This window comes from Cicer arietinum, chromosome 8, assembly GCF_000331145.2.
Source record: "Cicer arietinum cultivar CDC Frontier isolate Library 1 chromosome 8, Cicar.CDCFrontier_v2.0, whole genome shotgun sequence".
Classification (NCBI taxonomy): Eukaryota; Viridiplantae; Streptophyta; class Magnoliopsida; order Fabales; family Fabaceae; genus Cicer; species Cicer arietinum.
Window position 1 is genome coordinate 3054477 of NC_021167.2, and position 25670 is coordinate 3080146.

Genomic DNA, 25670 nt, shown 5'->3' on the forward strand with positions numbered 1-25670 from the left:
TCAGGTGAAAGTGCGGAGTGATAAGAATATCAAGCATTCCATCTTCACTTCATCTTATTAAAAATTAGTTGAATTGTGTAGTAAATTTTAAGAAAAATATTAGTTGATTTAATTTTAATGATAAAATAATTTTATTAATAGAAGTAGTTAATATTAATATTTGATTGATAAAAAGATATTAGATCACATAATAATAGTACTAAAATATAATTAATAGACCGAAAGGAGCAGACAAACACAAGAAGATAAGGTCGTATTTTCCATTTCCCCATGATACAGTTGTTTAGCTTCTCTCCCATTACTATTGTTTTTGCTAGCAATCTTTCTCTTTTCATATTTTCATTTCACAATTGATGATATGGGTTAGTTTTTGTTTTGTAAAATAAAAACCACGTAGATTAAAGATTTGATATCTTCTCCGGTATATGTAGTTTATTATTATTATTTTGATAACGATGAGATCTTGCAAACTAAGAATTTAAAGTGGTGACAAATTTTTGTCAAAAACATTATCGATATTTGTGGACTTTCTGTTTATTTCTATATGTCCGTCCTATCACAGCCATTCTTTTAGTTTTTTAACTTTTTTTGTGGTGAACTTAGTGTTTTTTTTATAATTTGTTTCATTCAATTTCTAAATCCTAATGTGAATGGAAAATTTCAATGGGTTAATAAAGTAGAGCTATACTACAAGAAAAGCCAAAATATGAAAATCGCATCGATCAATCTCAAAATAGAAAACTAAGCAAAGGGAACACACTTCCTTTTGCCTTTTTCACATCTTAAAAATGATGTCACCCCTCTCTGATTACTGCTTTGTCTACATATAATTAACTAATAATAGACCAATGTTCAAACAACAAAACATCTTAGTGCTCATCAATTAATTAATAATTAATAAGGACAAAATAATTTGTAGTGCCTGGGTCCTTATGTTTTCTTTCTTTGATGCCCAAGTGTTGAAAAGAAAAAGCTTTTGTTCAACGTCTTTACTTCCTTGTGTACTTCCTTTGCTAATTAAAAACCAAATGCTTCATTAATCACAGTTAACTCAAGTAAGATGTTAGTTAGGGAGGACTAAACATTACTAGTATATACTCTTGTGCAAGATTTTGTAAGAATAACTAAAACTAAATATATAAACTTAAGATCTAGTGGCAGAACTTCACAATCTAAAGCCCTTTAGTTATTCAAAATCTAAGTTACCATTGTGCCACTTTGCAATACATGCCTTTTTGCGAAAAATATTATATATATAACATATATAATAAATAAATACTATAATTAGTATATCTATTTATTAAGAATCAAATTTTTTCGGGGTGTTTATGACCTAAAGAATATCTTTTATTACTAAAAGAGAGCTCTATAAAACATTTTTTTTGTTTATTAATGACGTAATATAATCACTACTAGAAATTCATGCACAATTGCAAGGTCTCATATTCGAATATGAGATATAATATTTAATTTAATAATATCATAATTTATCAATTATTATTTGAGTGTTTAATGGAGGGAGTATGATATATACTAGCATTTGAATTTTTTAAAAAATGGCACAATTATTCCTAATCTCCCAACTTATATATTAAGGAAAGCTGGTGCTTTACTTTTTCACAACACAAATACAAATACCTTCCACAAATAAGTAGGGGTTAGATTCGTAATAAAGGGGTAATAGGTAAATGTATCCCATAAAGCAAATAATGAACTAACACAATGAGGTGTTAAAGCAAGCTTTAGTTTTAACCTTTTGTCCTTTTGCTCTCATATATGGAAAAATCATTCAACTAATTACTCACCAAATAGTATGTAGTTGGTCCCACTAACAGGAGTTTGAGCATGATTGCTTTAAGTTTAACACCTCAATGTGAATTCATGACAAGAAAAGAACCTCATAAATTTTTATAAAAAAACAAAAAAAAAAACTTAGTAAACACTTTTGGAGATTTTCCTTTTGGGAAGGTTGTTGGACCCGCTTGATGACACAATCACCTGAATAAAAAATAAGGTAAAGTGTTCAATCTGACTCAGTATGACATGGAAAAAACTTGAGGCTCATGGCAGGGACAAGGAATCCCATATTCCACATAATTGTATTTATTGTACAACAATATGCATCTTAGAAATATTATATGGAGAAATAGTTTTAATCTTTTATTTTTAAAATTTTACACTGTCGTACCAATTTTATTCTTAGTCTACTTTTATTATAAATTTGTTACATGATAATTGTATGATATATTAAAATCATTTGTTACCACAATTGCATTGATGATAATAAGGTCATAATCTTTTATAAAAATGAAAAAAATATCATGTTAATTTGGATATATTAGATATTGTAACAAACACTATGATATAATATTGATGTTATATTGATGAATTGAAGGTATAATTGCTAAGAATCTATATGTCGGATGAAATATTGTCTAAAGTTTTTTTAGTGTATAAATAGAAATCATCAGTGACTTAAAAGACAATTTTATAATAATGATTTAGACTCAATTCAAACTCTAAGATGATATCGGAGTTCATCCAAAATCAATTATATCATCTGCTATCAGGTCGTCGTTATTAAACCACTCAAGTCACACTTTAGATTTATAGTTTTAGGCGTGAGTGAGTGTGTTAAAAGTTCTACCTTGGATGCAATATATACCGTATAGTTTTGTCTAATTTATGCACTAATGTTTTCATGTTACACCACTGAAAATAATGTCTGAGTTGTTGAATCCATGGTTTGTTTGTTTGTTTGTTGAAATGAGGTACAGAGGAAATAGCTGAACCTCTTAGCAAGCAACAACCAACAAATAACGGTCACAAATTATTTGGAGCTAGCAGAATTAAGTAAACTTGAACTTTCTATGTGTGAACACTAAAAAGGTTTGATCTTAGAAGTGGTGGGCCATTTTGCTTTGGAATTTTGGGTCCTCTTGGGACAAGCAATCTCAACTCTAACACTTTCGGTTGTGTATGATTTTGGACTATTTGTTCCCTTCCCAAATCCTATATATACCTCACTCCACTTCTTTTACTCTACTCTCTCTTCTTTTCACCACTTTCTCTTTCTCACTCCAACCCAATTTTAGTTTCATCAAGCACACTTCAATTTCTTGTATTTTAACTTCTGGGCCTTTATAAAGCCTTCACTTTTGGAAAAAATAAATATCTTTTTTTTTTTGGAGTAATAATAGCACTTTTGTAGTTTGGTTCATAATAAGAGCACTTGAATATTTTTTTTTAATACAATGATTCTGGCACATAATGCATGCACTCCGTTGAAATGTCACCTAACTCTTGATAAAAATTATATTGTAGACAAAAGTTTTTATTTTTGGATTTTTCAGATTTTTGACAGGTATAGTCTTGGTACCTAGCACATTGTCCAAAATATTTGGATTTTTTTTTTAATATTTCATAGTGAAGCTTTTATATTTTCAGTTTCACTTTTCTTTAATAGTAAGGAATTAAGAATGGGAGGGGCTTCACTGCCTCCTGGTTTTCGTTTTCACCCAACTGATGAAGAATTGATAGGATATTACCTTAAAAGAAAAGTTGAAGGACTTGAAATTGAACTTGAAGTTATTCCTGTCATTGATTTCTACAAATTTGATCCTTGGGAGTTACCTGGTAGGTCATGTTCAATTTCACATGTTGTTCATTTGCATGGTTGATGCATAACATGTGTAGTTAGTGTACTATTTTGAAGAAAAACAAAATAAGCTTTCATGCTAGAGTGTGAACTGAGACTTTATGAGTGCTAGAAAGTTGAAAGCAGTGTTTTGTTTTGTTGTTACTTTTCTTTATTGATTAATCTTTGAAAACTTTTAGGCTGTAAAAGTTGACTCAATGGGATTTTTTAGTCTAAGGTTGGAAAAAATGAAAAGAAATATTTTGTTTTGTTGAGTATGGCTTGAATTGGCTGATAAGTGGGTAGAAGCTCAAACTAACATTACTGAAAGCACAAAGACTAAGAGGGTTGAGGGTGTGAATGTCCTACAGTACGGTTTAAGGATAATATTGTAATCTGAACTGTGCTATTTAAAGATTGCATTGTATTCTGTAATCCTAAGAATTGAATAATAGAAAAACTACATCAGCCACTCTGATGTAGGAGAAGTAGACACTATTGGTTGAACTCTGATTAATCGTGTGTATTCTTGTGTGCGTTTGTTGATTTTTTTCCTTTATAGTTGGGATTGTTGTTGTAACTTGTTTGTTTGTGCTAACTACTAAGGAAATTTATGAGAAGTCTAATTTGTGGGGCTTGTGTGGAATGAATGCAGAGAAATCTTTCTTACCAAAAAGAGATATGGAATGGTTTTTCTTCTGTCCACGGGATCGAAAGTACCCAAATGGATCAAGGACAAATAGAGCCACCAAAGCTGGCTACTGGAAAGCCACAGGAAAAGACAGGAAGGTTGTGTGTGAGTCTAGTCCATTCATTTCCATTGAGACCGTGACAGGTTACCGCAAGACCCTGGTGTTCTACTGTGGAAGGGCGCCTTTAGGCGATCGAACCAACTGGGTCATGCATGAATATCGCCTCTGCGACGATCCTAGCCAAGGCTCAGAGGTAAAACTCTCTCTTTGTCCAACATGTTGGATTGAAACTTGCTTTCATATCAAAAACATTCAAACAGATTACTTCGCCTTAAAAATCAATTTAAATCAAATTAATTTTACAAAATCAATTCTTCTTATTGATCAATACTGTAGGGTGCTTATGCTTTGTGCCGAGTTATTAAAAAGAATGAGAAATCCAATGATTCCCAAGGGCAAGGAAGAAAGAAGGCTAAAGCTAATGATGGGAGCAATTCCATTTCCACCAATGGGAATGAGGTTTCTTCTCAAGCAAGTCAACTGTGCAGTGGGAGTGAGAGTCTTTATTCAAGTCCTATTGATTTCTCAGGCAATGTGCCTCTTATGGCTGGATTTGAGCAAGCTTCCTCTGATACCAATCCTTCAAGCTTCTGGCTCTCCCCTGACATGATTCTTGATTCTTCAAAGGTAGTATTGTAAAAGAAGGAACAACTTGAGAATTGAGACTTAATAGATAGATATTAGTTAGAGATGTTTCTTTCTTCTTACACTTTTCCTCTTCCAATTTAGCAGGACTACTCTCAAGTGCAAGTGCAAGATGTTGTTGGATCTTTTCCACAACAACATGACTTATTGAGTGCAATGACACCATGGCAATCATTTGAAAATACTGAAATTTCACCTAGCTCATCCTACTCAAATTTTAATGCAGAAATTGAATTTTCTGACGCTCTTAGTCGAATCGGCTGCATATCACCTTACTCAGGACAAGGAAGCTTCATGGACTTGCCTTATGAATGCTATGATCAAATTCATTCATTTGGGGACCCAAAGAAATTCTAAAATGAAAAGGAACAAGATTAACATTCTCCTTTCTTTTCTTGGAATACAAGTTACAAGGTGTTTAGGTTGGGTTCAAGCTCCAAATTGCAGTCAAACAAGAGGGCATGGAAGTTTAGGAGAGCTTAGTGGTATATGGTTGCATGTAGGAAGACTACATATTATAGTTTGTGATGTGAGGTATTATTAGGTTTTTATATTTGGTCTAACTGATCCTCACAAAATCAGTTCGTAAGGTGAGGAGTGTCTTTCTTTATAAACTCTTTTCAAACTTTATATTAATTCAATGTGGGGTTCGGGGTTCTCCCAACATGAGAGACCAGAAGAAGAAGGGATCTGAAGACAACGCCTTTTAATGTTTGTCTTTGAGGGACACATAATGATTAATGAGTACAATCCCTTCATATGCACCAGACAGAAACCATTCTCTTTTTGAACTGTTTTAGACTTGGGTATTGTATAATTTATTCTGTTGTGTAGGTTTCTCAGGTGAAATCACTTTTATAGATTTCATCTGAATTTGGTTTACATTAGTCATTGTATGTGGATTCATATAAAAGAGCTTATATAATGAACGAAGACTTATTATATATACTGTTCCTCTTCACATTCCATTTCCCTACTGAGTATTAATAATAAATAACTAGTCTAAAACATACTCAAATAATTCATGTTTGATATTAGTTCATCACAATCATTCATTGATCAAATGACAAACCATGCATAAGCTATATCCATGAAATAATGCACCAATGGTTCTGATTCTTTCACCTAATTAGTCTATTCAATTCCATGAGAAGGTAAGTTGTTCCTTGACACATCAACTAGGGGTTCCTCACAAGTCACAACAATCTCATCACCAGGTGTAAACTCTTTAAAGCAACTTAATCTCCCAATTTCTTCAATTTCCTCAATAACAAGGTCGAGTTTCGCCACCGTTTCCACAAGCAAAGAAGCAAAAGCAGCAAAAGGAAGTGCCTGAGAGAATTCAAGGCTAGTTATTGCAATTTTACTCAACTGAGGTCTCAAAGACTTTCTTTCAGTTTCCTTTGAGTATTCCTCAGATGGAACTCTTTTTGTTTTCCATTCAAACAATGCACAAGAATCAGTTTTAACACTTGATAAGGAGAATCCAGAGGCTTTTCCATGTCTACCTTGAGCAACTTGTGAAGCAGCTACCTTGAGCATGTTGTTAGATTGGTTGTACTTGTGTTTGGAGCCTAAGAAGAGACGAGGTTGTGACTTTATGGCAGTGTTGAGGTCCTGTAAAGCTTCATGAAGATGATCTGAGAGTATTTCAGGCGAGCAATGGCGACGGTTTTTTATGCTGTGGGAAAGTTCTATCAACACTTTTGATACTTCTGCTGCTAGTCTTATGCATGGATCCTTGAACATGGCTCTAACAGATCTTGGTGTCTAAAATAAAATTTTCAAGTTAATGGATATAAACAATTTTTTTTATGGGATTAAGAAGGACTAAATTGGTATGCAATAAAAACGTTTTAGACATGCAGTCAACTGTTGAGGCCAAATGATTCAAATTGACAGTATATACTAATTAAATTTGATTAAGAATCATCAAATCCAACTATTAAGGCCAATTGATTCAAACTGGTTCCAACTCAAAAAATTAGTATCTGAAGTTGAAGGGTCTCAAAATTTTCTAGAGTTACCTGAATTTCTGATCTCAAACAGCCATGTAGAGCTACCACAGTGTAACCAAATTGGCGTAGAACAGCTCCAACTTTTACATACTGCTGACATGGAAATCTATGACAGTACCTTGAATGCCTTGGTTCCCAACTTGCATGCAATGCCTTGCCAATTCAAAACAGAAGCAATGTAAGATATTTTTTCATAAAATTCCAAAGGAATTAATGCATTAAAATGAACATAGAGATATCACATGGACACTAACCAGTGTTTCATCAATGGATTTTGAATCCAAAACATTCTTATAACCTTTGTATATGGGATCCTCAGACGATTTGATATCTCCAGGGCTATCAATTTCTCCATAAAAGTATTCATTTACACAAGCTGCAAGATTTTACCTCGACTATGTGTTGATTTAGATTTACAAGGTAAAATTCACAAGGTATGATATTATGATAATTTGCTTTGCATATGGAAAAAAGAAAATGTATATTATAAAATACTAACCCTTGTCTAGTAACAACATAGACATCAGACACAACGCGGACAATAACATGTAGACACTTGGTAATAACTTAAGAAAATAGAAGTGATTGAATGTAATTCACATGTGTCAGTGTCATATGAGTTTATGATACTAACACGTGTCAGACAGCATACACATCTTTAATATGAAGTGTTAGTGTGCTACATAGATGAAAGTAGTTCTAAATGTAATTAGAAATTTGCATACCCTCTATAGATTTGGCAAGGCCTTCAAGCTTGAAAGCGGTAGAATTATGGAGATCTTCTCCTGACCAATTTGGAAACATCAATAGGCTCATTATAAGACAGATGGCACATCCTATGGCAATGGTGTATAGGCGATCCTGTGCTATCTTCAAGACACTGTCCACACGGTAGCTTGACAAAGCAACCAAGTTAAATGTAATGAGAAATATAACTAGACCATAGTCATAGTTCTTCTTTATATAAGGAATGAACCTCATATAAGTAGCTAAACTTCCTGCAATAACAAACCCGCAGAAACCATACATTAAGAAGAATAATATTTAGTCTTTTATAAAGTATTTGTGATTAAAGTTATTAATTTTATTGCCTATTTACTATTGAAAATTTGAAGTTGTGACGCATAACTATGCAATTTGGATTCTCTCATATGTCACGTAGTCATGCATGGCTGATGAAGATTGGACGGCTTATATTTTGAAATGTATTTTTGAACCGATTTGATGAAGTCCGGATATAAGTCATTCAAGTCTAATATTTTAACCAACGATGGAGATCTCATGATTGCATAAATACGAGGAATCAAGCTATACATGTGAGAAATGTACCTACCTATAAGAAAAATTGCAGCACCAATGATAACTGCTTGAGAGACTCTATCAGATGACGCATTTGCTATATAGCCAACAAAGAATGCTAGTAATCCAGCTATCAGTGTCCCTAATCCTCTGTTGAGCCCTTTGCATAAAGTTGCCCCTGCAACCAAAAAAATAGTTTTAAAAATAAAGGCCTTCAAGTTCAAACACAACTTTCACGAGGTGTCACCTCAGTGGTAAGAATTTGACCTTATAACGTCAAGAGACAGAGTTCAAATCTCCTCGGAGACAGTTGTAACATGACTATTAGTAGCAGGTTAGTTAACAATAATTTTAAAAAAAGTTCAAACACATGCAAATATGATAAGTATACACACACACAAACAAGTACATAGAGAAGAATTGAATTGAGATTTAAGAGAGAAACTTGCCAGCAGTGAACTCAAGCACAACCACAACAGTCATAACAGCCCAAATTGCACTTTGTCCAATCTCTTTGTAAAGTGGCTCCAAAAGATACAACAAAGAAGCTAGAGTTAATGACAAACCAACTTTGAATGCATGAATCACTCTTCTTGGATCTTCATATCCAAGATTCCATATAGTTTTCCAAATCAAACAAGGAAATCTCCTTAACCTCTCACCAAAAACATGCACACTTTTCTTCCACTTCCCAATGACTCTTCCATTCTCATTAATCTCACTCTCTCCCATTGTCATTTCCTTGCCACTTCCAACATGCACTATAGAGAACATTTATAAATCAAAATATTTTTAAAATATCATATGATATTTTTGTTTGGGGAGTCTAGATATAAGGAATTACTTCTAAGAAACCCAATTTTGTTCAACAAGCATGTTTGTATTTTTATAGAGTTAAGGGTAGGAAGAAGTTGGCTATGTCATTTTTTACATTCACGTGTATTCCATTATAAAGTAACATATAAAGTCATAGCTGCTTTCTTAGAAGTCAGCAAAGTGTAGAACTCTCAAATTATATATACTATTATCATTTTCTTTTTTGTGGTGAATAATTGTTTGTTTGTCACCTTGATGATTTTATTGTCATGGTTTACTTTTATATGGTGATCAATGTATTAGGAGGGAACATGTATAAACCACTAAAAATGGGGAAAGAATGCTTAGAATTGTCCTAAACCATAGCTATTACAAGGTTATTACCCGACCAAGCCCACGTACAAAAAAGTACAATGCAATACGAATTGTCTGTAATTTTTAGAAAAAAATGAGGGAGCGTTATATGAATGTTAACCATTATGTTGAGACAAAACAACTTATATTAACTTATATTAAGACTTCGCCAAATCAAATCTAAAATATAATTTAATATGAGTCAGTTCAATTTTCATCCAATTTTTAAAATTATAACGCGTCCAACAATTATCTTTTTTATAAACTAATAACTTGTAAATTATATCAATTTATGCACACACACACAAAATAAAAAATAAAAAAATAGAACAGAGGTGTCAAATTGTGCAATAGGAAAAAAAAAACTCTTAAAAATAAATATATAGATAGATTCTAGAATCTAGAGTTGTAGTTTGCACAAATTTCCCTTGGTTGACCTAACTCTAAGTGATTGAGAAATACAATGTGAATTTGATATTTGACATTTGCATTGAATAGTGCAGCTGCCAGATTTACAATGAATTGAGTCTTGAGTCCTTTGGCTTCACGGGAAAACACAAAATATAACTATAACCAATAAAATAATTAATGTCCATAATTTGAAGAAACAACCGTGTGAACTGTCTAGTTGATGATATTAACCTTAGTATTACTTTATTGACTCAAAATTGTGTACACTGTTGTCCTCAAACAGCTGGGGATTGATTTCTTTTATTTTTGTTATATTATTAGTGAGCGGTTCTCTCGTGCATTTCCAACTTCTTCATGACTTCATCCATCCATTTGAAGCTCAGATTTCACCATATGGCTCCATTAACAAATTGCCACTTGTCATGTTCAGACTAGCTTCAAATCAAATAATTCAATTCAATTTAGGCACTTTATGCAGCTATTATTGTCCTGCTTCTACAACCCCTAACAACTGGGTCTATTTAAGGGGTTTGTTGGTTTCTTATACTTTGGTGTGTATTACAATTGTCCAAAAATTGGATGAGCCTTGTGCACTACTAGTACTTGCTCAATGCACTAATTAAGTTTTACCATAAGTTTTTATATGGCTTCATTTTTAACCCAATATGCCATAAACGAAGTAAGATTGGCTCATCAGGTGTCCTCAATGGATATAAGTACTATAGACCTTTTTGGTACAAGTATAAGTACTATAGAATATATTTGAAATACACTATAGAATAAGTACTATAGAGCATTCATAATTGATATTTTTGTTTGTATTGATATAATGTTATGTTATATAAAAATTCATATGTAGTTTTTAAGTCTTAGTTCAACTGACAAATATTAATATTGTTAAGTTAAACATCTTGTTCCGGATTTAAATCCAGAATTTCGCAGTTGTATGAGTCAATTATAGTGGAATTTATCATCTCTTTAAGACAAAAAAAAATCATAAAGTTTTAGTTATATAAAAAAAGGAACTTGCAAATGAATTTTTAAGATTCTAAACAAAATAATTATTTTTAGAAAAGTTTAATTATATCTCTTTTCAATCTATTAAATATTTCTCAGAAAATTTTACTTGTTTAGACTTGTTAAACAATGTCACTCGTCATTAGCAAGTCATCGGCATCGCCCCAATGACAATATACGTTCAATGTTTTTTCACTTTGGATTGTCAGGAAAGGGAAAAATAAGCGTTTTTACGACTTCCTAATGATTTAGCCCAAGACATCAAGATTTGCTAAACACACTGTTGATATTGTTTGTTTGATAAGCATCATTCCCTGCATCATAAATCTTCTTATACATGGTCCTGCTCACCAAATACACACCCTTTTACATCATTCAATGTCTGTACCAAAAAAATATCAACCGCCAGACCTAACAACTTAACCCAGATTCCGTAATATAGCTTAGAATTGAGGTTCCTTATCTCATTTGTAGGGTAGACTTGCTTTTTAATAGAGGTAATTGTGCATCCACCTCCGATATTTACTCAAGTGCGTAAAAAACACTACCGGATTGTGGGATCTGGGAAATCACCGCATTTATTGGGGGTGAGATGAGCATCCTCGTTAAATAAATTGTAGTACATTTAACTCCAACATACTTTTCCCAAATGAAGCAAATCCCAGGCATATTCATACTAGTGAAACTGTGAAGACGTAAACAAAGAGGGAAAAAAAAGTAACCATAAAGTAAGGCTCGGTGATAAAATTAGCGTTTCAACTACTGGTTCCAACCGTATGCACAACAATCAAAGTTCAACGAATGAATAGCCAGATCAATTTCTAAAAGATTATTTATACCCATTGCAATCTACCCTGGTGTTCCACACACTGCTGAATTTTCCCATCCGATGATAGGACCTGTTTCTTCACTTTGACTGGCCTAGTGTCATGCTTCAGTTTAAACCTTGCTGGTGCTTTATGATGATCAGCGGACAATGCAAGCGTATCTGAAGAAACCTCATCAAGGAATTTATTTGCTACATCTCCATCTTTATCTATCCTAAGATGCTTTGCATACCACCCCATACCCTGATGAAGTAAAACACAAGAACCCAGAAATATTAGACCCCTGCTAGAAGCAAATTAATGGAGAAAGGAAAAATTATCTAATCATGCAGCTCAAATAATTGAGATAACTGACAAGTGTATGCACCAGATTCAGAGGCAAGAGTTCAAAGAGGTATTTGTATTGCAAAATTAAGAGAGTTAGCATCCACTCTACAGTGAAACACAAAAGGGCAAGCAATGGAGATAAAAAGTGTAGCCAAAAAATATAAGGCTCAAGGTTTCAGTATAATGCTTTTCAACATTGCCAGCTCAAGATGTAAATCAAACTATGACCTAAATCTAATATACCAGCGTGAGAACGTTTTTAGAAGAATTAATATTTAAGAACTCCTAGTAAAAATATTTCCAACACAAGGACAATTAGTCACACTAGCGGTTAACAATTTTCAGAAAGTGGTTGAACAATGAAGGCCCTTATGGATTAACTTCTTTGAGCTTATCTACTCGCATAAGCATTTGTAAGACTGTTTGGTAGAGCATATAAAACAACTTATGACATGTTTATATGTTGTTTTCACCTTATGATAGCTTATGAAAATAGCTTATATAAAAAAAATTTGAATTTATTTTATCTTGTCATACAAATAACTTAAACATAAGCATATATAAGATAAGTGATTATACTACACGCACTCAATTAAGCTGTTTGTCTAATTATATTAGCTTAACCAGCAAGGCGGCAACTCAATTTGATTATTTTTTCCATTTATTTTCTGAAGATTCATTAATAACTATTGTAATTCTTCCATACTGAACGAACCTGGAGAAAATAAAGAATAAAAACTGATACCCAAGTAATAAAAATGCCATATAAACCAAGTTCCCCTTTCCCTATTTTATCTGCACTTATTTGAGTCTTTTTACCTTGACAGTGGCATCAAATTGTTCGATTTTCCTAACTTGTACAGACATATTACTGTTCAGGGAATTCCTGATCACCAAACAAGGACACGGGGTGCTGATTATGCACAGAACAAATAACTGAACTTTTTGAAACAAGGCATGGTAGAAAGAAAATCATCCAAAAAATTATCATTACCAAATACAATTCAAGTTTTGAAATAATTAACCTTTCAAACTTGCAATGCACCTGTGTTTTGGTTTGAAGAAATTGTTAGTTTCATCACGATCATGTGCTCTTAGTGAAGAAATAGATAGCAGATTAAACTTGATAATACACATAGACGAACTAAATCCAGTATAATATAATAATGCATGGGTTCAACATTTTATTAGACATTACACCATCAGCCATATTCTTCTTACTTAATTATGTTCCAAGTCCATACAAATAAAGATAATTGCTGTCAATCTCATTGATGTGCTCACGGAAATCTCATAAAACATCCCCAAGCAGCAAGAAACAAAACGCTTACTTGTTAAGGTACTTGCGTTTAACATAATACGAAAAATGAGGACAAAAAATAGTTATCCAAAATCCAAATTAGACCCACAAAATGCCTATATTTAATGCCTACTTCCTATTGTGATAAAACAACTTCCAACAACAATAAAGTTGACATGATAACCAAATGGAATGAATGACATAACAATCTAAAAGTCAAGAGCATATTTCAACTCTAGAAGAAGGAACTTGAGAGAAAACAATTTAATTACTTAAGGGTTGTATGATCTTCACAAAATCAAATACTAACACTAAAAGTTGACTCAACACAGGAACTATTGTCTCAAATTCAAGAAGTGAAACCAAGCAAAGAACTCAAACAGCTCTTTCTCAAACATACAAGCCTTCCTGTCTATAGCAACTGAATAAAAAACATTACTAGCCTCTGCTGAAAAACCATTCAATTCCAACTTGAACAATTTTAAGATTCAAAACATGAATTTGTTAAGTTTATTTGATCTTCATCCTACTAATCTGATTAATAAACTGAGTAACTCAGAGTTCATAACGGCCATTAATGTCGCGAATGCACGAAGAAGGAGTAATTATTACCTATTTTTATTAATTAAGTTACATTATTAAATAAATAAATAAATAAAAAGCTGAAATCGCAAATGATAAAGTAATTAATTGTTTCCCGAAATAGATTAAAAAATGATGAAAGGGAGGACCTGAACTCCGCCGTGGCCGGAGGTAGAAGGAGAGAGAACGGGAGCAAGTTGAGGACGATCGATAACAACCTGGGCAGGGACGCTAAAACCTCTACGAGGAAGGCCGGTTTCTTTGACGCGAAAGTGTGGGGGACGAGGTTGAGCGGAGGGTTCATCGTTAGGTTCATCTTTGGAATCGTGATCGTGGACGTTTTCCTTAGAAAACCCTAACAATTCACCTAGTTTTCTGAAAAATCCCATCAATAGAAAACGACGCCGCAGCAGAAGGTCAACAATCGTTTATATAATCTAGTCTGTGATAGTATTTTGTTGTTGTGCTTCTTACTTCTTACTCAGGAAGACGGAAAACAAACAACAAACTACGTGTTGGCTTTGCTTTGCTTGGCTTAGGCTATGTATGTATATGTATATGTATCACCAACCAATACATATCAAGGACCACTGCTACTGACCTTTCCGCTGCATAACTCATGTATCACATTATTTTTTTAAGAATTATTTTTTTTCTTTTTTAATGTTTAATTACATTTTTAGTCGTTTTATTATTACCGATTCACATAAATGGTCCTCCTAATCTAAAAATCGACAGTTTTAATCTCTCTTTTAAATTTTTAAATTAAAAAATGCTGAATTTACATATTTTTAATGATGTGTCATACAATTCTAGAATCAGATGCATTAATTATTCATATGTTATTAATTAAATTAAAAAATTATGAGGTTGAAAGCTAAATTTTTATTGATATGTCACGTTATTTAAAATATCTCACGTCATTATTTTTTAGTATTTTTTAAAAAATTAGAAAGAGATACCAAAATTGTCGACTTTTAAAATAGGAGAAACAATTTCATGATTCAGTAAAAATAGAGACTAAAATTACAATTAAGTTTTTTTTAAAAGAATCACATTATTATTATTATTATTATTATTATTATTATTATTATTATTATTATTATTATTATTATTATCATTTTATAAAAGAAAAAAAAACTTAAATTAGTTGAACAGCAAAGCTAAAGAAAAGATTCAAATTATCATTTAAATAAGTACTCAAATCAAGATTTAAACTCATGTCACTTATATGACATATATTATTATTATTATTATCAATTAATAATTAATTAATAGAAAAATCAATATTATTGTTATTATTATTCATGTTATTGCAAAATGATTCAACTAGTAAAAATTATGAAGAAAAAAAAAGATGTCATAAAACGATTGAAATAAATGATAAGTAAAAGAGAAATAATAAAATAATGGCTTAATACATATTTATTTTTTAGTCTCGTAAACTTTAAATATGTGACTTTAGACGTTTAACTTTACTAGTGGTAATGTTTTTTGTCAAATTCATGTAAACAACGTTAGTGGGAGATATTTGAGAACAAAAAAAAACATTAGTGGGAGATATTGTGCCATCGGACGAGGCTTTCATTCCCAACTGTTGGAATGCACTGTGAGAGAGTTCTTGGGTTTATAAAAAATATTGCATCAGGAAAAAAAAAGTTGCATCTACCCCAAACCCTAGGGTTTTTAGGGAATCATTTTTCTTCCCCAAATTTGCTTCAAATTCCGACAACTAAAAACCAAAATATCCGATCCTCTCATACAAAAATTTCAAGGAATTGTGGTTCAAATTAAGAATCGCATGAGGAACCATTACATCAAGACCAATCATCCATTGCACCCAAAACTGTCTGTATTGTATTGTAATCTAATAGTATGTATCAACGCAACATTAAATTTGACACAAAAATTACAGAATGCATCACTCATTAAACATTATCATGAAAATAAAATACAATGTTTACAGGGGAGGAGATAGAGAGAATCAATTCAAGTTTCCATTAACAAGCTGACCTTGGAAACAAAAATATTATACTGACTTTTCACACGCAAAATATAAAGAATGAAAAACGCCTCAAACTTACAAAAAAATCCCTGAATAAGGGGGATACCTACATTGAACTGCACCTTTAATTATTTGAGATTGCATACATCTCCACCAATTAATCCCTGACGTTTGAAACCCGCAATCCCAATGGGTCTAACACCTAATCTCATATGATCCTGCTTTGGTAATATAGCGAACCCACTCAACAGTGTTGTACCCGCTCTTTTCCCACACCTTCAGAGAGAAAATTAGACCAAAACCAATTAGTTCTATAAAAATGTGAAAGGAAAAAAAAAAAACAAGAGCATACTAATACACAACGAATACCTTAAGAAAACGGACACGTAAACCAGATGCCGTGAACATGGGAACCTGCATTAACAAATATAAGACAGGTAGATCAAGCTACTGCATAAGAAAAAGATGACGAGTTTGGAGAGCCATACTATACAGATGAATGTTACCTACTACTTCAGAAGTTGTGCACGCAGCAGAGGAACAATATCCACAACAACAGTTATCCAAAATGAAACGGGAATTTTAAAAAGAATTTTTATCAAGAGAAAAAGAGGAAGTGCATACACTGCAAACAGTGTCTATCAGTGCAAACTAAAACAACAGAGTATATGCAAACCTAATCATGAACACACGGGTCCTGATCCAGAACTTCACTCATTCACACATATATAATTAACCTGACACTAAGCTAGAGGGAAAAATTACATATCTGACAAATTTCATTAATAAGCTTCAGCAAATACTTCTACAGTAATCATGTAGTTTCATCCTATTGTCGTGGAATTTGTTGAAGTAATTGATAACAAACCTGAAACTCCATCTGAATTGGTGGTCTAGTCCATGATTTCTTTTCAGTCATTGTGGAAATAAGTTCAACTTCTGCACTCAAAGTTGGTTCAGTTTGTCCAGGAAATTTTCTTATCCTGCAAATTAAGATTGATGTTGAATGTCAGAACAGCTCTACACCAAAAGGAAATATACTAAATACCAGAGTACAGACAAACTAACATATATATATATATATATATATATAGAGAGAGAGAGAGAGAGAGAGAGGAGAGATTGAGAAACAATCTACTCCCTACAATACCAATCAAAGAAAAACAGAAACACAAGACTACTTTAAAATAAAAATGAAACAACTCAATGAAAATCATATTAAATGGTACCTAACAAAAAATACTAGAAATCTAACATACAGTAACGATGTCAATAAAATATTGCATACATGCTTTACACTTTACTAAGCCACTTATTGAGTATGGATACGTTTGGAAGAGTTTATATCCAGCTTATTTGCCCTCATCTTATGACATAAGCACTTGCATAGATATATGACAGCTTATGAAATAATTTGACATTTTCTATGAAACTAACAGATATATATACATATAGAGAGAGAGAGAGAGATTGAGAAACAATCTACTCCCTACAATACCAATCAAAGAAAAACAGAAACACAAGACTACTTTAAAATAAAAATGAAACAACTCAATGAAAATCATATTAAATGGTACCTAACAAAAAATACTAGAAATCTAACATACAGTAACGATGTCAATAAAATATTGCATACATGCTTTACACTTTACTAAGCCACTTATTGAGTATGGATACGTTTGGAAGAGTTTATATCCAGCTTATTTGCCCTCATCTTATGACATAAGCACTTGCATAGATATATGACAGCTTATGAAATAATTTGACATTTTCTATGAAACTAACAGATATATATACATATAGAGAGAGAGAGAGAGATTGAGAAACAATCTACTCCCTACAATACCAATCAAAGAAAAACAGAAACACAAGACTACTTTAAAATAAAAATGAAACAACTCAATGAAAATCATATTAAATGGTACCTAACAAAAAATACTAGAAATCTAACATACAGTAACGATGTCAATAAAATATTGCATACATGCTTTACACTTTACTAAGCCACTTATTGAGTATGGATACGTTTGGAAGAGTTTATATCCAGCTTATTTGCCCTCATCTTATGACATAAGCACTTGCATAGATATATGACAGCTTATGAAATAATTTGACATTTTCTATGAAACTAACAGATATATATACATATAGAGAGAGAGAGAGAGATTGAGAAACAATCTACTCCCTACAATACCAATCAAAGAAAAACAGAAACACAAGACTACTTTAAAATAAAAATGAAACAACTCAATGAAAATCATATTAAATGGTACCTAACAAAAAATACTAGAAATCTAACATACAGTAACGATGTCAATAAAATATTGCATACATGCTTTACACTTTACTAAGCCACTTATTGAGTATGGATACGTTTGGAAGAGTTTATATCCAGCTTATTTGCCCTCATCTTATGACATAAGCACTTGCATAGATATATGACAGCTTATGAAATAATTTGACATTTTCATAAGCTGTTTTTAGCTTATTTCAATAAACTCCCCAGGAAAGCTTAGGAAAACAACATACACCTTATATAAAAATAGTTTAACCGCATTAGCTGTTTGATAATAAAAATAGCTTATGCCAAAGTCTTCATCTAAATACTTATTGAAAAAACGTTTAATTAAGTTGTTTACCCAAACGTATTAGTAAGCCAATTTCAATAATCTTTATTTCACATAGAAAACATAATAAAGTGAGACACGTACTTCCAAACCAAACAATCAATAGCTGCATTATATTTTGCTCGGCCAGATGTAACTGTGAAACTCGTTTTTGCCGTTTGTTTTGGCACAGGAATTTTGATAACAACCCCTAGTGCAAACATCTTTGCACCAAAGACACTCTTTACCTGGAAAAAAAAAACATGTTACAAAATAAATAAAAGGAGGATACACGACATTCATTATATTTGACCTCCAACATTAAATTTTTCAAACCTTAACATTTACTTCCATCCGTGTTCGACCAAGTTCCTTGATGGTTGGCAATACTTTGAAGGGAAGATTAACACCCTCGGTGATACGATACCTAACAATATAAAATTATTTTAGCCAAAAACCTTGCACCATTAAGAATTCATCTGATCCTACATTACTTGTGATTTTCATAAAACCAAGTGATGCAAAATGCGAAAGTAGATTTCTCAGAACTACAAAATGAGCTTTAAATTTCATGCTAACACTATGCAGAATGAAATGAGTATCACTTCAATGCCACAAACACTATCAAAGAACAAAAATAATCTAACAACAAAAGGGAGCATAACAATATTACAACAATGATAGAAGTCTTTTCTCCCTCGGTGATGTTGGGTATATGGATCAATTTACGCCAAAATATCTATCATGAATCATGTCTAATGAAAGAGTACTTCAATCCAAATCTTTTTTTATGGTTTGATATATAGTTTTCAAGGTCAAGCGAAGTATAAGCAAAAAGTAGAATTCCACAAAAATATTGGGTACTACCATATAAGTTAAATTCTTAGGATAGGTAAAACTCAACAAAATGGAGAACTGGAGACTCATAAGTAGGATCACCAATGCACCCCATGACTCTATTCTGAGTTATCAAGATAACTGGATTTATGAAAATTGGGCAGTTCTAAGCAATATTATCCCAGTTCAACTAAGCTCTTAATGTTTTTGGTGGCCTATTGGAGTGTCTTACCTGAAACATAGCTCTTTCACAGAAGACTTAAATCATAACATAGAAATGCACTAAAACATTTTCCAGTTTGATGATGAAGATCTACCAAGAAATAGGATATCAAGTGCCCAGTACAAAAGTCAACAGAGACTCAGAGAGTGGCTTTGAAATAGTTACTAACAAATGGTTTAATAAAAGGGCAGAGAGATTGAATTACAAACCCTTCTACCGACCTGTCCCCTTTCCCCCTGAAGTATGCATGTGATATTTTGGGTCAAGGTTCATAAAATTTCACAAAACAAGAATCAACAGGCATGAGCTTACTTCATTAGTTCAAATTCACCATCAGGTGGCACAAAACTAACAGTCTTCTCCGAGTTGAACCTCGTCAAATTTACACATTGATGGAAAGTGACATCATCAAGCTCAATAGTTTTGCCACTGCAAAATAAATTTTGATGATAACAAAATATTATCAGAATAATAATAAAGGAAACAAAACAGGATGATATAATGTCTCCTCAGTACAACACACCAAAAGGGACAAATTGGAAAAACAAGAAAATAAAAACAGCAACCATATTACTTACTATGATAAGATAAAGACATAAGCACAACTTTCAAAAATAAAAATGTTAAAAGGAAAACATCATTGGAAGGAAAAATGTGGGGAAAATGTGTCCAAATGATAACTACCTTTTAGTAGGACGGGATTTAAGTTGTGACTCTTTCTCAAGGCCAATCTTGTCATTCAAACCCAACTTCAAGTCAGGCATTCCAGAAAGAAAGCACTTCATAAGAATCTTCCCCGTTACATCACATCGCAGAACAACACCTAAAAGCATAAAACAGTTAGCAGGCAATCTAGCAAAACAGCAACATACAATCAAAGGTCGTGATCATAACTCACCTTTTGACGACATAAGAAGATTCACACTCTCCACAATATCTAGGAAGACCTGCAACATGCAATGTTGTAAACTTGTAATAGAATGGAAATAATCATAGACAATGGATGATGTCAGATGGTATAAAATCCACCTCATTTTTTTTGTATGCAAGTCCTTCTCTCCGCCAACCAACAGCGCCGGTAACTTGTAATGTCGCATTTGGAACAGGTCTCTCTGCGGCCTGTTGCCCCAACCATTGCACACATTAAAAAATGAAATAAATGATTTAATGGAAAATTCAACGAGTATCAGTGGGCTGTTCCGCTCCCCAAAAAACTTAAGAAATGAAAATACTAAAACAAAGAAAAAAAATGGACAGGGATACACAACATGCACGCACAGCACCACTAACTTGAGTCACCTTTCGAACAGGTATCAGTGGGCTGTTCCCCTCCCGCAAACACATGAATTGCAAAGAGAAAAAAAAAAATATTTTGCATTTTATTTTTAATTTGGTGTGTATCGATCAGAATATATTTTATTCTCCAAGATTCCCTTTTGAACAAAAAAAATCATGTTTGTATGCGCCATGAACAAGATTGTGCCGTGTCGCATCTGCGACCATGTCCTTATTTCAAGGTATTTACAATAGCACGGGCAAACTAACCTTGGATGAAAACGGGGAACGGACTCCTTCCTGAGTGATATAAAGCTTTAAGATCTCTGGTGAAAGATTTTGTGGATAACCAAAGTCCATGATTTCTGCAAATATTTGAGAATACTTATCACTAATCTATCCAATGGTTCAAATGATAAATATTTTTACGCACAAAAACAATACATGGTCTTTTATAGCTATACAAAGTTATTGAACCTGTTAGCAAAATAAATAGACGCACAACGCAAAACACCTTAGCAGTTTCACATACACATGCATGAAACACCAGCGACTTCCATTACAACTCACTGGGTTATTATCTATTTTGATCAAGGTAGTTTCCATTAGATCCTCTAGAGCTGATTTTTTGGTCTTAACCCACCACTTCTTAGAGGAACGGGGCTCTGACAATTCGGAGTTCGACCGGGAGGTAAGTAAAATCTGACCAACAATTGTTCCAGCCAGGATTCGAACTCGAGTTCTCCCGAACGATTTGTCCTTAACTGGAACTCATTAGCCACTTGAGCACAATCACTTAGTTAAATTCTTTAGAGCTGATGGAATTATGACTATCATTTTGGTCAAACAATTATTACTAATATAATCTAGAGTTTTCAACAGAAATCAAAATTGTAAGTTGCAACGAACACTATGTATCACACCCTTTGCTAGCCCAGAGATATTGTCAATAAGTTAAACGTAATAGTTTACAAGAAGATTCTTTATGTTTTTTCCATATAAAGTCCAGCTTGATAAATTGTGCAATATGTATGTTAGGGTTCGTATTTCAAGAAAATTCAAATCATAAATATTGTAAGACACAGTAATGATCTTGCATCACCCTCTTCATATGGGCACCCAATTTTTTAGGCAAACCAGAAAAGAAATCACACCAACGAGAATGTATGTATTTTACTACTAAGACAAATGAATAATGTTTGATACTCGATAGTGAAGAATCTTATGTTGTAACTGTTACAGAATAAAATGAGAAGTAGAAATTTTGAAGTAAAAGAAAAGAAAAATAAAAAACACAAAAACTAGCTACTGAACGCTAACTTACTACCCATTCCCAAGGCTAACTCCCGTGATTTCAAAATCTCCCCATTCCTATTCTTAACTGTCTTCCATTTTACACTCTCCTGCACCCACTCAAATGCCACTTGCATAACCGAGCGCTCTCCCACTGTTTTTCCTTCACTTGTCCGTTTTTTCCCTTATACAGAATGTATCTTCCAGATCTTATGACAATGGCTTAACTGCTGCACTACTTGGCTGTTAACTTTAGCTGCTATACTGGGCCAGGGGTCCCACAACTTTCACATATCTAAACTCTTCAATTCATTTAAAGAAACTTGGGATGATATAAGAACATAGCTAGAAAATATTCTTCTAACATAACTATTAACTAAAACCCTTGCATTAACTTTCCGCCAATATTATCAACCGCACATCACAAAAAATAGCAGTTTATTCAAAAATTGATATGCTACAGCGCTATAGCGCCACTATAGCCGCTATTTGACAGCACTTTGTACTAAACCGCATATTGCAGAACAATAGAGAATTATTCAAATTCCGCACTAAGTTATAGTGCTGCTATTTGACAGCACTGCTTTCAGCAATGACATGTATTGCAGAACAATACCAAAATTGAGCATGGAAGGAATTTAATTCATCAACATGCAGATTACATACCATCTAGAAGTTCGTAAATGAGTACAAAATTGTTGCGAATTGCGTCCTCGTCAAAGGCGCCACCAAAATATGATTTGAATAGTGCAACAGCCTACAAAGAAAAGCAGACATACAACAACCATTTACATAACTACATGCAATTGTTAATTATAATCAAGCATCAAGAATAAGATGCCTGAAGAAAGCCATGTATGCACAAAGCAACAAAGATTACAAAGGAAGGATAGAACAAATCTAAACAAATGACAATTTAATGGACAAAGCCAAACATCAAATAAATGGCAATGAAAATCAGAGGGTAAATACCTCTACGACAAATTTGAAAGCACAAGCTACATTAGCATTGGTGCTGACAACAATCACAATGTAGACATTACTGATCCTCATGTAAAAGAAAGAGCAGCCACCGATCTGCTTCACAGGACATGTACCGAGTTCTTTCGTTTGCATTATATGCGTCCGAAAAGCATCAACCATATTTCCCCTGTAAAGCAACGCATTATAATATACAATAAGTCACCCGATAGGTTCACAAATTAACCTCTAACATGTCAATCAATAAGTTCCAGGGTTTCACAAAGGAGCACTATAAAAGAAAAAAACTCGTCACAACTAGTCCTAGCTTCATCACACTAAAGTGTTCTGCATATCACCAAAAATGGTTCGAAAATCCAAAGACATCGATCAAAACATTCTCAATAGCTTTCTTATTAGCAACTAATACAACCTAGCACGTATTAATTACAGAATCGAAGCTCGGAAATAGAAATATGACAAAAATTAGGTCATAACACGATTGAGAGTGCAAAACATGGAAACGGTTCATTTCATTTCATCACCGAATATCTCTCTACTAAGAGAGAGGGAGGGAGAATGAAGGAAGAGATATTACCCGACATCGTCGCGATAAAGACGATTGATGAGAACGTCACCGCGGAGGTTCAAGAAGTATACAGCGGAAGCAGCCACCGGCATCTCCGATCCAGTGTATCAACTTCCAAAATATCCGACGAAGCGTTTCGGAAGAAGATCAATCAGAAACGGTGGTTTCGACGCAGATCTGTGGAGTTTGAGAGGAGGAGGAGCAACAGGGAAACGATACGTCGTCGACGGAGAGAAGAGTGAAGAAGCGAAACAAAATGAGAAATAATTCAGACTCCGTTATGAGTCGTCGGATTGACGGATTCGGCACATCAATACCCAACACCGTTTAACAACACACACTTTGGCACGTGCGTCTCTACTGAGTTTTAAAAAAATTAAAGTTAAAATATACTTTTGGCATGAAGCTTCTTGATTTGACAATTGTAACCCTCCATTTGTTAAAAAATAACCTATCATCTTAGTCTCCAAGTCAAACAGAACACATAACGTTTTTATTCCGTCTCTTAACTCAATAAAAAACTCTGAATTAAATGTCTACTATTCTAGTCTCTAACTTTAATTTTTCTCTTACCGCTATTAAGTAGATTGTATGTATACGTGGTTGAGTGTTGTATCATTCTTTTCTATGTGAGTGGTTGAGTGTTGTATTACTCTTTTTTATATGAGTTTAGTAAATAGATATAGATCAAATTGATATTAAGTTTAAAAAATAAATATTTAAATGGAAAATTTTGTTTTTTTTTTTTTAACTACACTATCAAGACACATTTCTCTCGCTTCTTCTCCTACTCATAATCACTATCGTTCAACTATTCTCTCCGCCACCATTAGTCTTTCTTCATTGTCGTCTTCAACCATCGACGTTATTGTGACTCCTCACCGTTGAAAAACTTATTCACTGTCAGTAGACATAGCGTGGGTTTGTCTCTTACTCTAAAAAATGTTGATTTTGTTTCTTAATTTGACCATACATTAGAACATTCATATGCATCTTCTTTGTTATAATCATGTCAAATGTTGATTTTTGTTAACATCTTCTCTGGTTAGAGTTTTTTGTTTTTTATTCTGAATATCTATTCAAATATTTTTCATTTTGCAAGTATAATGCACGATCAAAATAAGAAATATTTGAAGAGAAAAAATAAATTTTTGAATAAACCACTAAATTCGTTGATGACATAGTATGACGTTATATATAAATATTTGACATTTTGAATATTTCAAACACATCCGTAAGCTATGTCAAATGTTACTAATATCAATCATTTTGTTAATGATCATTTCTTAATAATGTTTCACTTATAATTTCGATAGTAATTTTAGAGACCAAATTGACAGTAATTAATTAAATATAGGGACCCGACTTGACACTATAATTACATATATTTGATATAATGACCAATATGAATAACGTATGAAAGAATCGGAGATGTTTTTAAAACATATGTAATCTTATGAACCTATTTGGTAGTGTCTTACAAAGTCAAAGACGAATTTATTTGTTTACTATTATTTTTTGTATAAATATTATTTTAAAAGGTTGTCGTTCTCTCTAAATGTATATTTTTCTTATACTCATTAATTAAGATCGAACAAGTGATCAAATAATAAAGCCAATTACGTAACTACTAATTATGTTATACCGTGTTAATATTTATCCCCGTGATAAAAAAAAAAATGTGGACCGAGAAAGATATATGACCAAACTTGTTTGGAAATTAGTTGTAAACAGAAACATACTTTGGATTCAACTAGGTCGAGTCAAGTATAATTGTGGTATTATGAACATTCTTTTATCCAACAATGCAAATACTACTTCTAATACTTGAAGGAATATTTGTAAAGTGCAGTCCAATACCAAGAGTAATGTGCAATAGGTTATTCTACAATTTTTT

General features: G+C 32.8%; 4 protein-coding genes across 7 annotated transcripts; 1 reads left to right on the forward strand and 3 right to left on the reverse strand.

The window, feature by feature from the left end:
* Positions 1–3043: 3043 nt before the first annotated feature.
* NAC62 (NAC domain-containing protein) lies at positions 3044–5976 on the forward strand. Of its 4 annotated transcripts, none has more exons than XM_004511722.4 (4): positions 3044–3636; positions 4293–4582; positions 4726–5016; positions 5119–5976. In XM_004511722.4, the coding sequence occupies exons 1-4, from the start codon at positions 3480–3482 to the stop codon at positions 5389–5391; spliced, it is 1011 nt and encodes a 336-aa protein (XP_004511779.1). In that variant the 5' UTR covers positions 3044–3479; the 3' UTR covers positions 5392–5976. The 4 variants fall into 4 exon arrangements, with proteins under 4 accessions (XP_004511779.1, XP_012574420.1, XP_073220191.1 ...); XM_012718966.3 differs by having other exon boundaries at positions 3047–3636; positions 5122–5976; XM_073364090.1 differs by lacking the exon at positions 3044–3636 and adding an exon at positions 3651–4007.
* Positions 5977–6032: 56 nt separating this feature from the next.
* Positions 6033–9223, reverse strand: LOC101503353 (aluminum-activated malate transporter 12-like). The gene is made up of 6 exons (XM_004511724.4): positions 8801–9223; positions 8386–8529; positions 7778–8050; positions 7307–7428; positions 7062–7205; positions 6033–6804 (listed from the first exon to the last, which is right to left on the reverse strand). Exons 1-6 carry the CDS (start codon positions 9123–9125, stop codon positions 6169–6171), a joined length of 1644 nt encoding a protein of 547 aa, XP_004511781.1. The 5' UTR covers positions 9126–9223; the 3' UTR covers positions 6033–6168.
* A 2278-nt stretch (positions 9224–11501) lies between these two features.
* LOC101503688 (uncharacterized) lies at positions 11502–14540 on the reverse strand. The gene is made up of 2 exons (XM_004511725.4): positions 14135–14540; positions 11502–12019 (listed from the first exon to the last, which is right to left on the reverse strand). Exons 1-2 carry the CDS (start codon positions 14372–14374, stop codon positions 11783–11785), a joined length of 477 nt encoding a protein of 158 aa, XP_004511782.1. The 5' UTR covers positions 14375–14540; the 3' UTR covers positions 11502–11782.
* A 1354-nt stretch (positions 14541–15894) lies between these two features.
* On the reverse strand, positions 15895–24071 carry LOC101504010 (AP-2 complex subunit mu). Its single transcript, XM_004511726.4, has 13 exons — positions 23783–24071; positions 23197–23374; positions 22891–22981; positions 21202–21296; positions 20686–20775; positions 20555–20603; positions 20341–20479; positions 19969–20085; positions 18933–19023; positions 18702–18844; positions 16859–16973; positions 16360–16404; positions 15895–16266 (listed from the first exon to the last, which is right to left on the reverse strand). The coding sequence occupies exons 1-13, from the start codon at positions 23863–23865 to the stop codon at positions 16186–16188; spliced, it is 1317 nt and encodes a 438-aa protein (XP_004511783.1). The 5' UTR covers positions 23866–24071; the 3' UTR covers positions 15895–16185.
* Positions 24072–25670: the final 1599 nt, after the last annotated feature.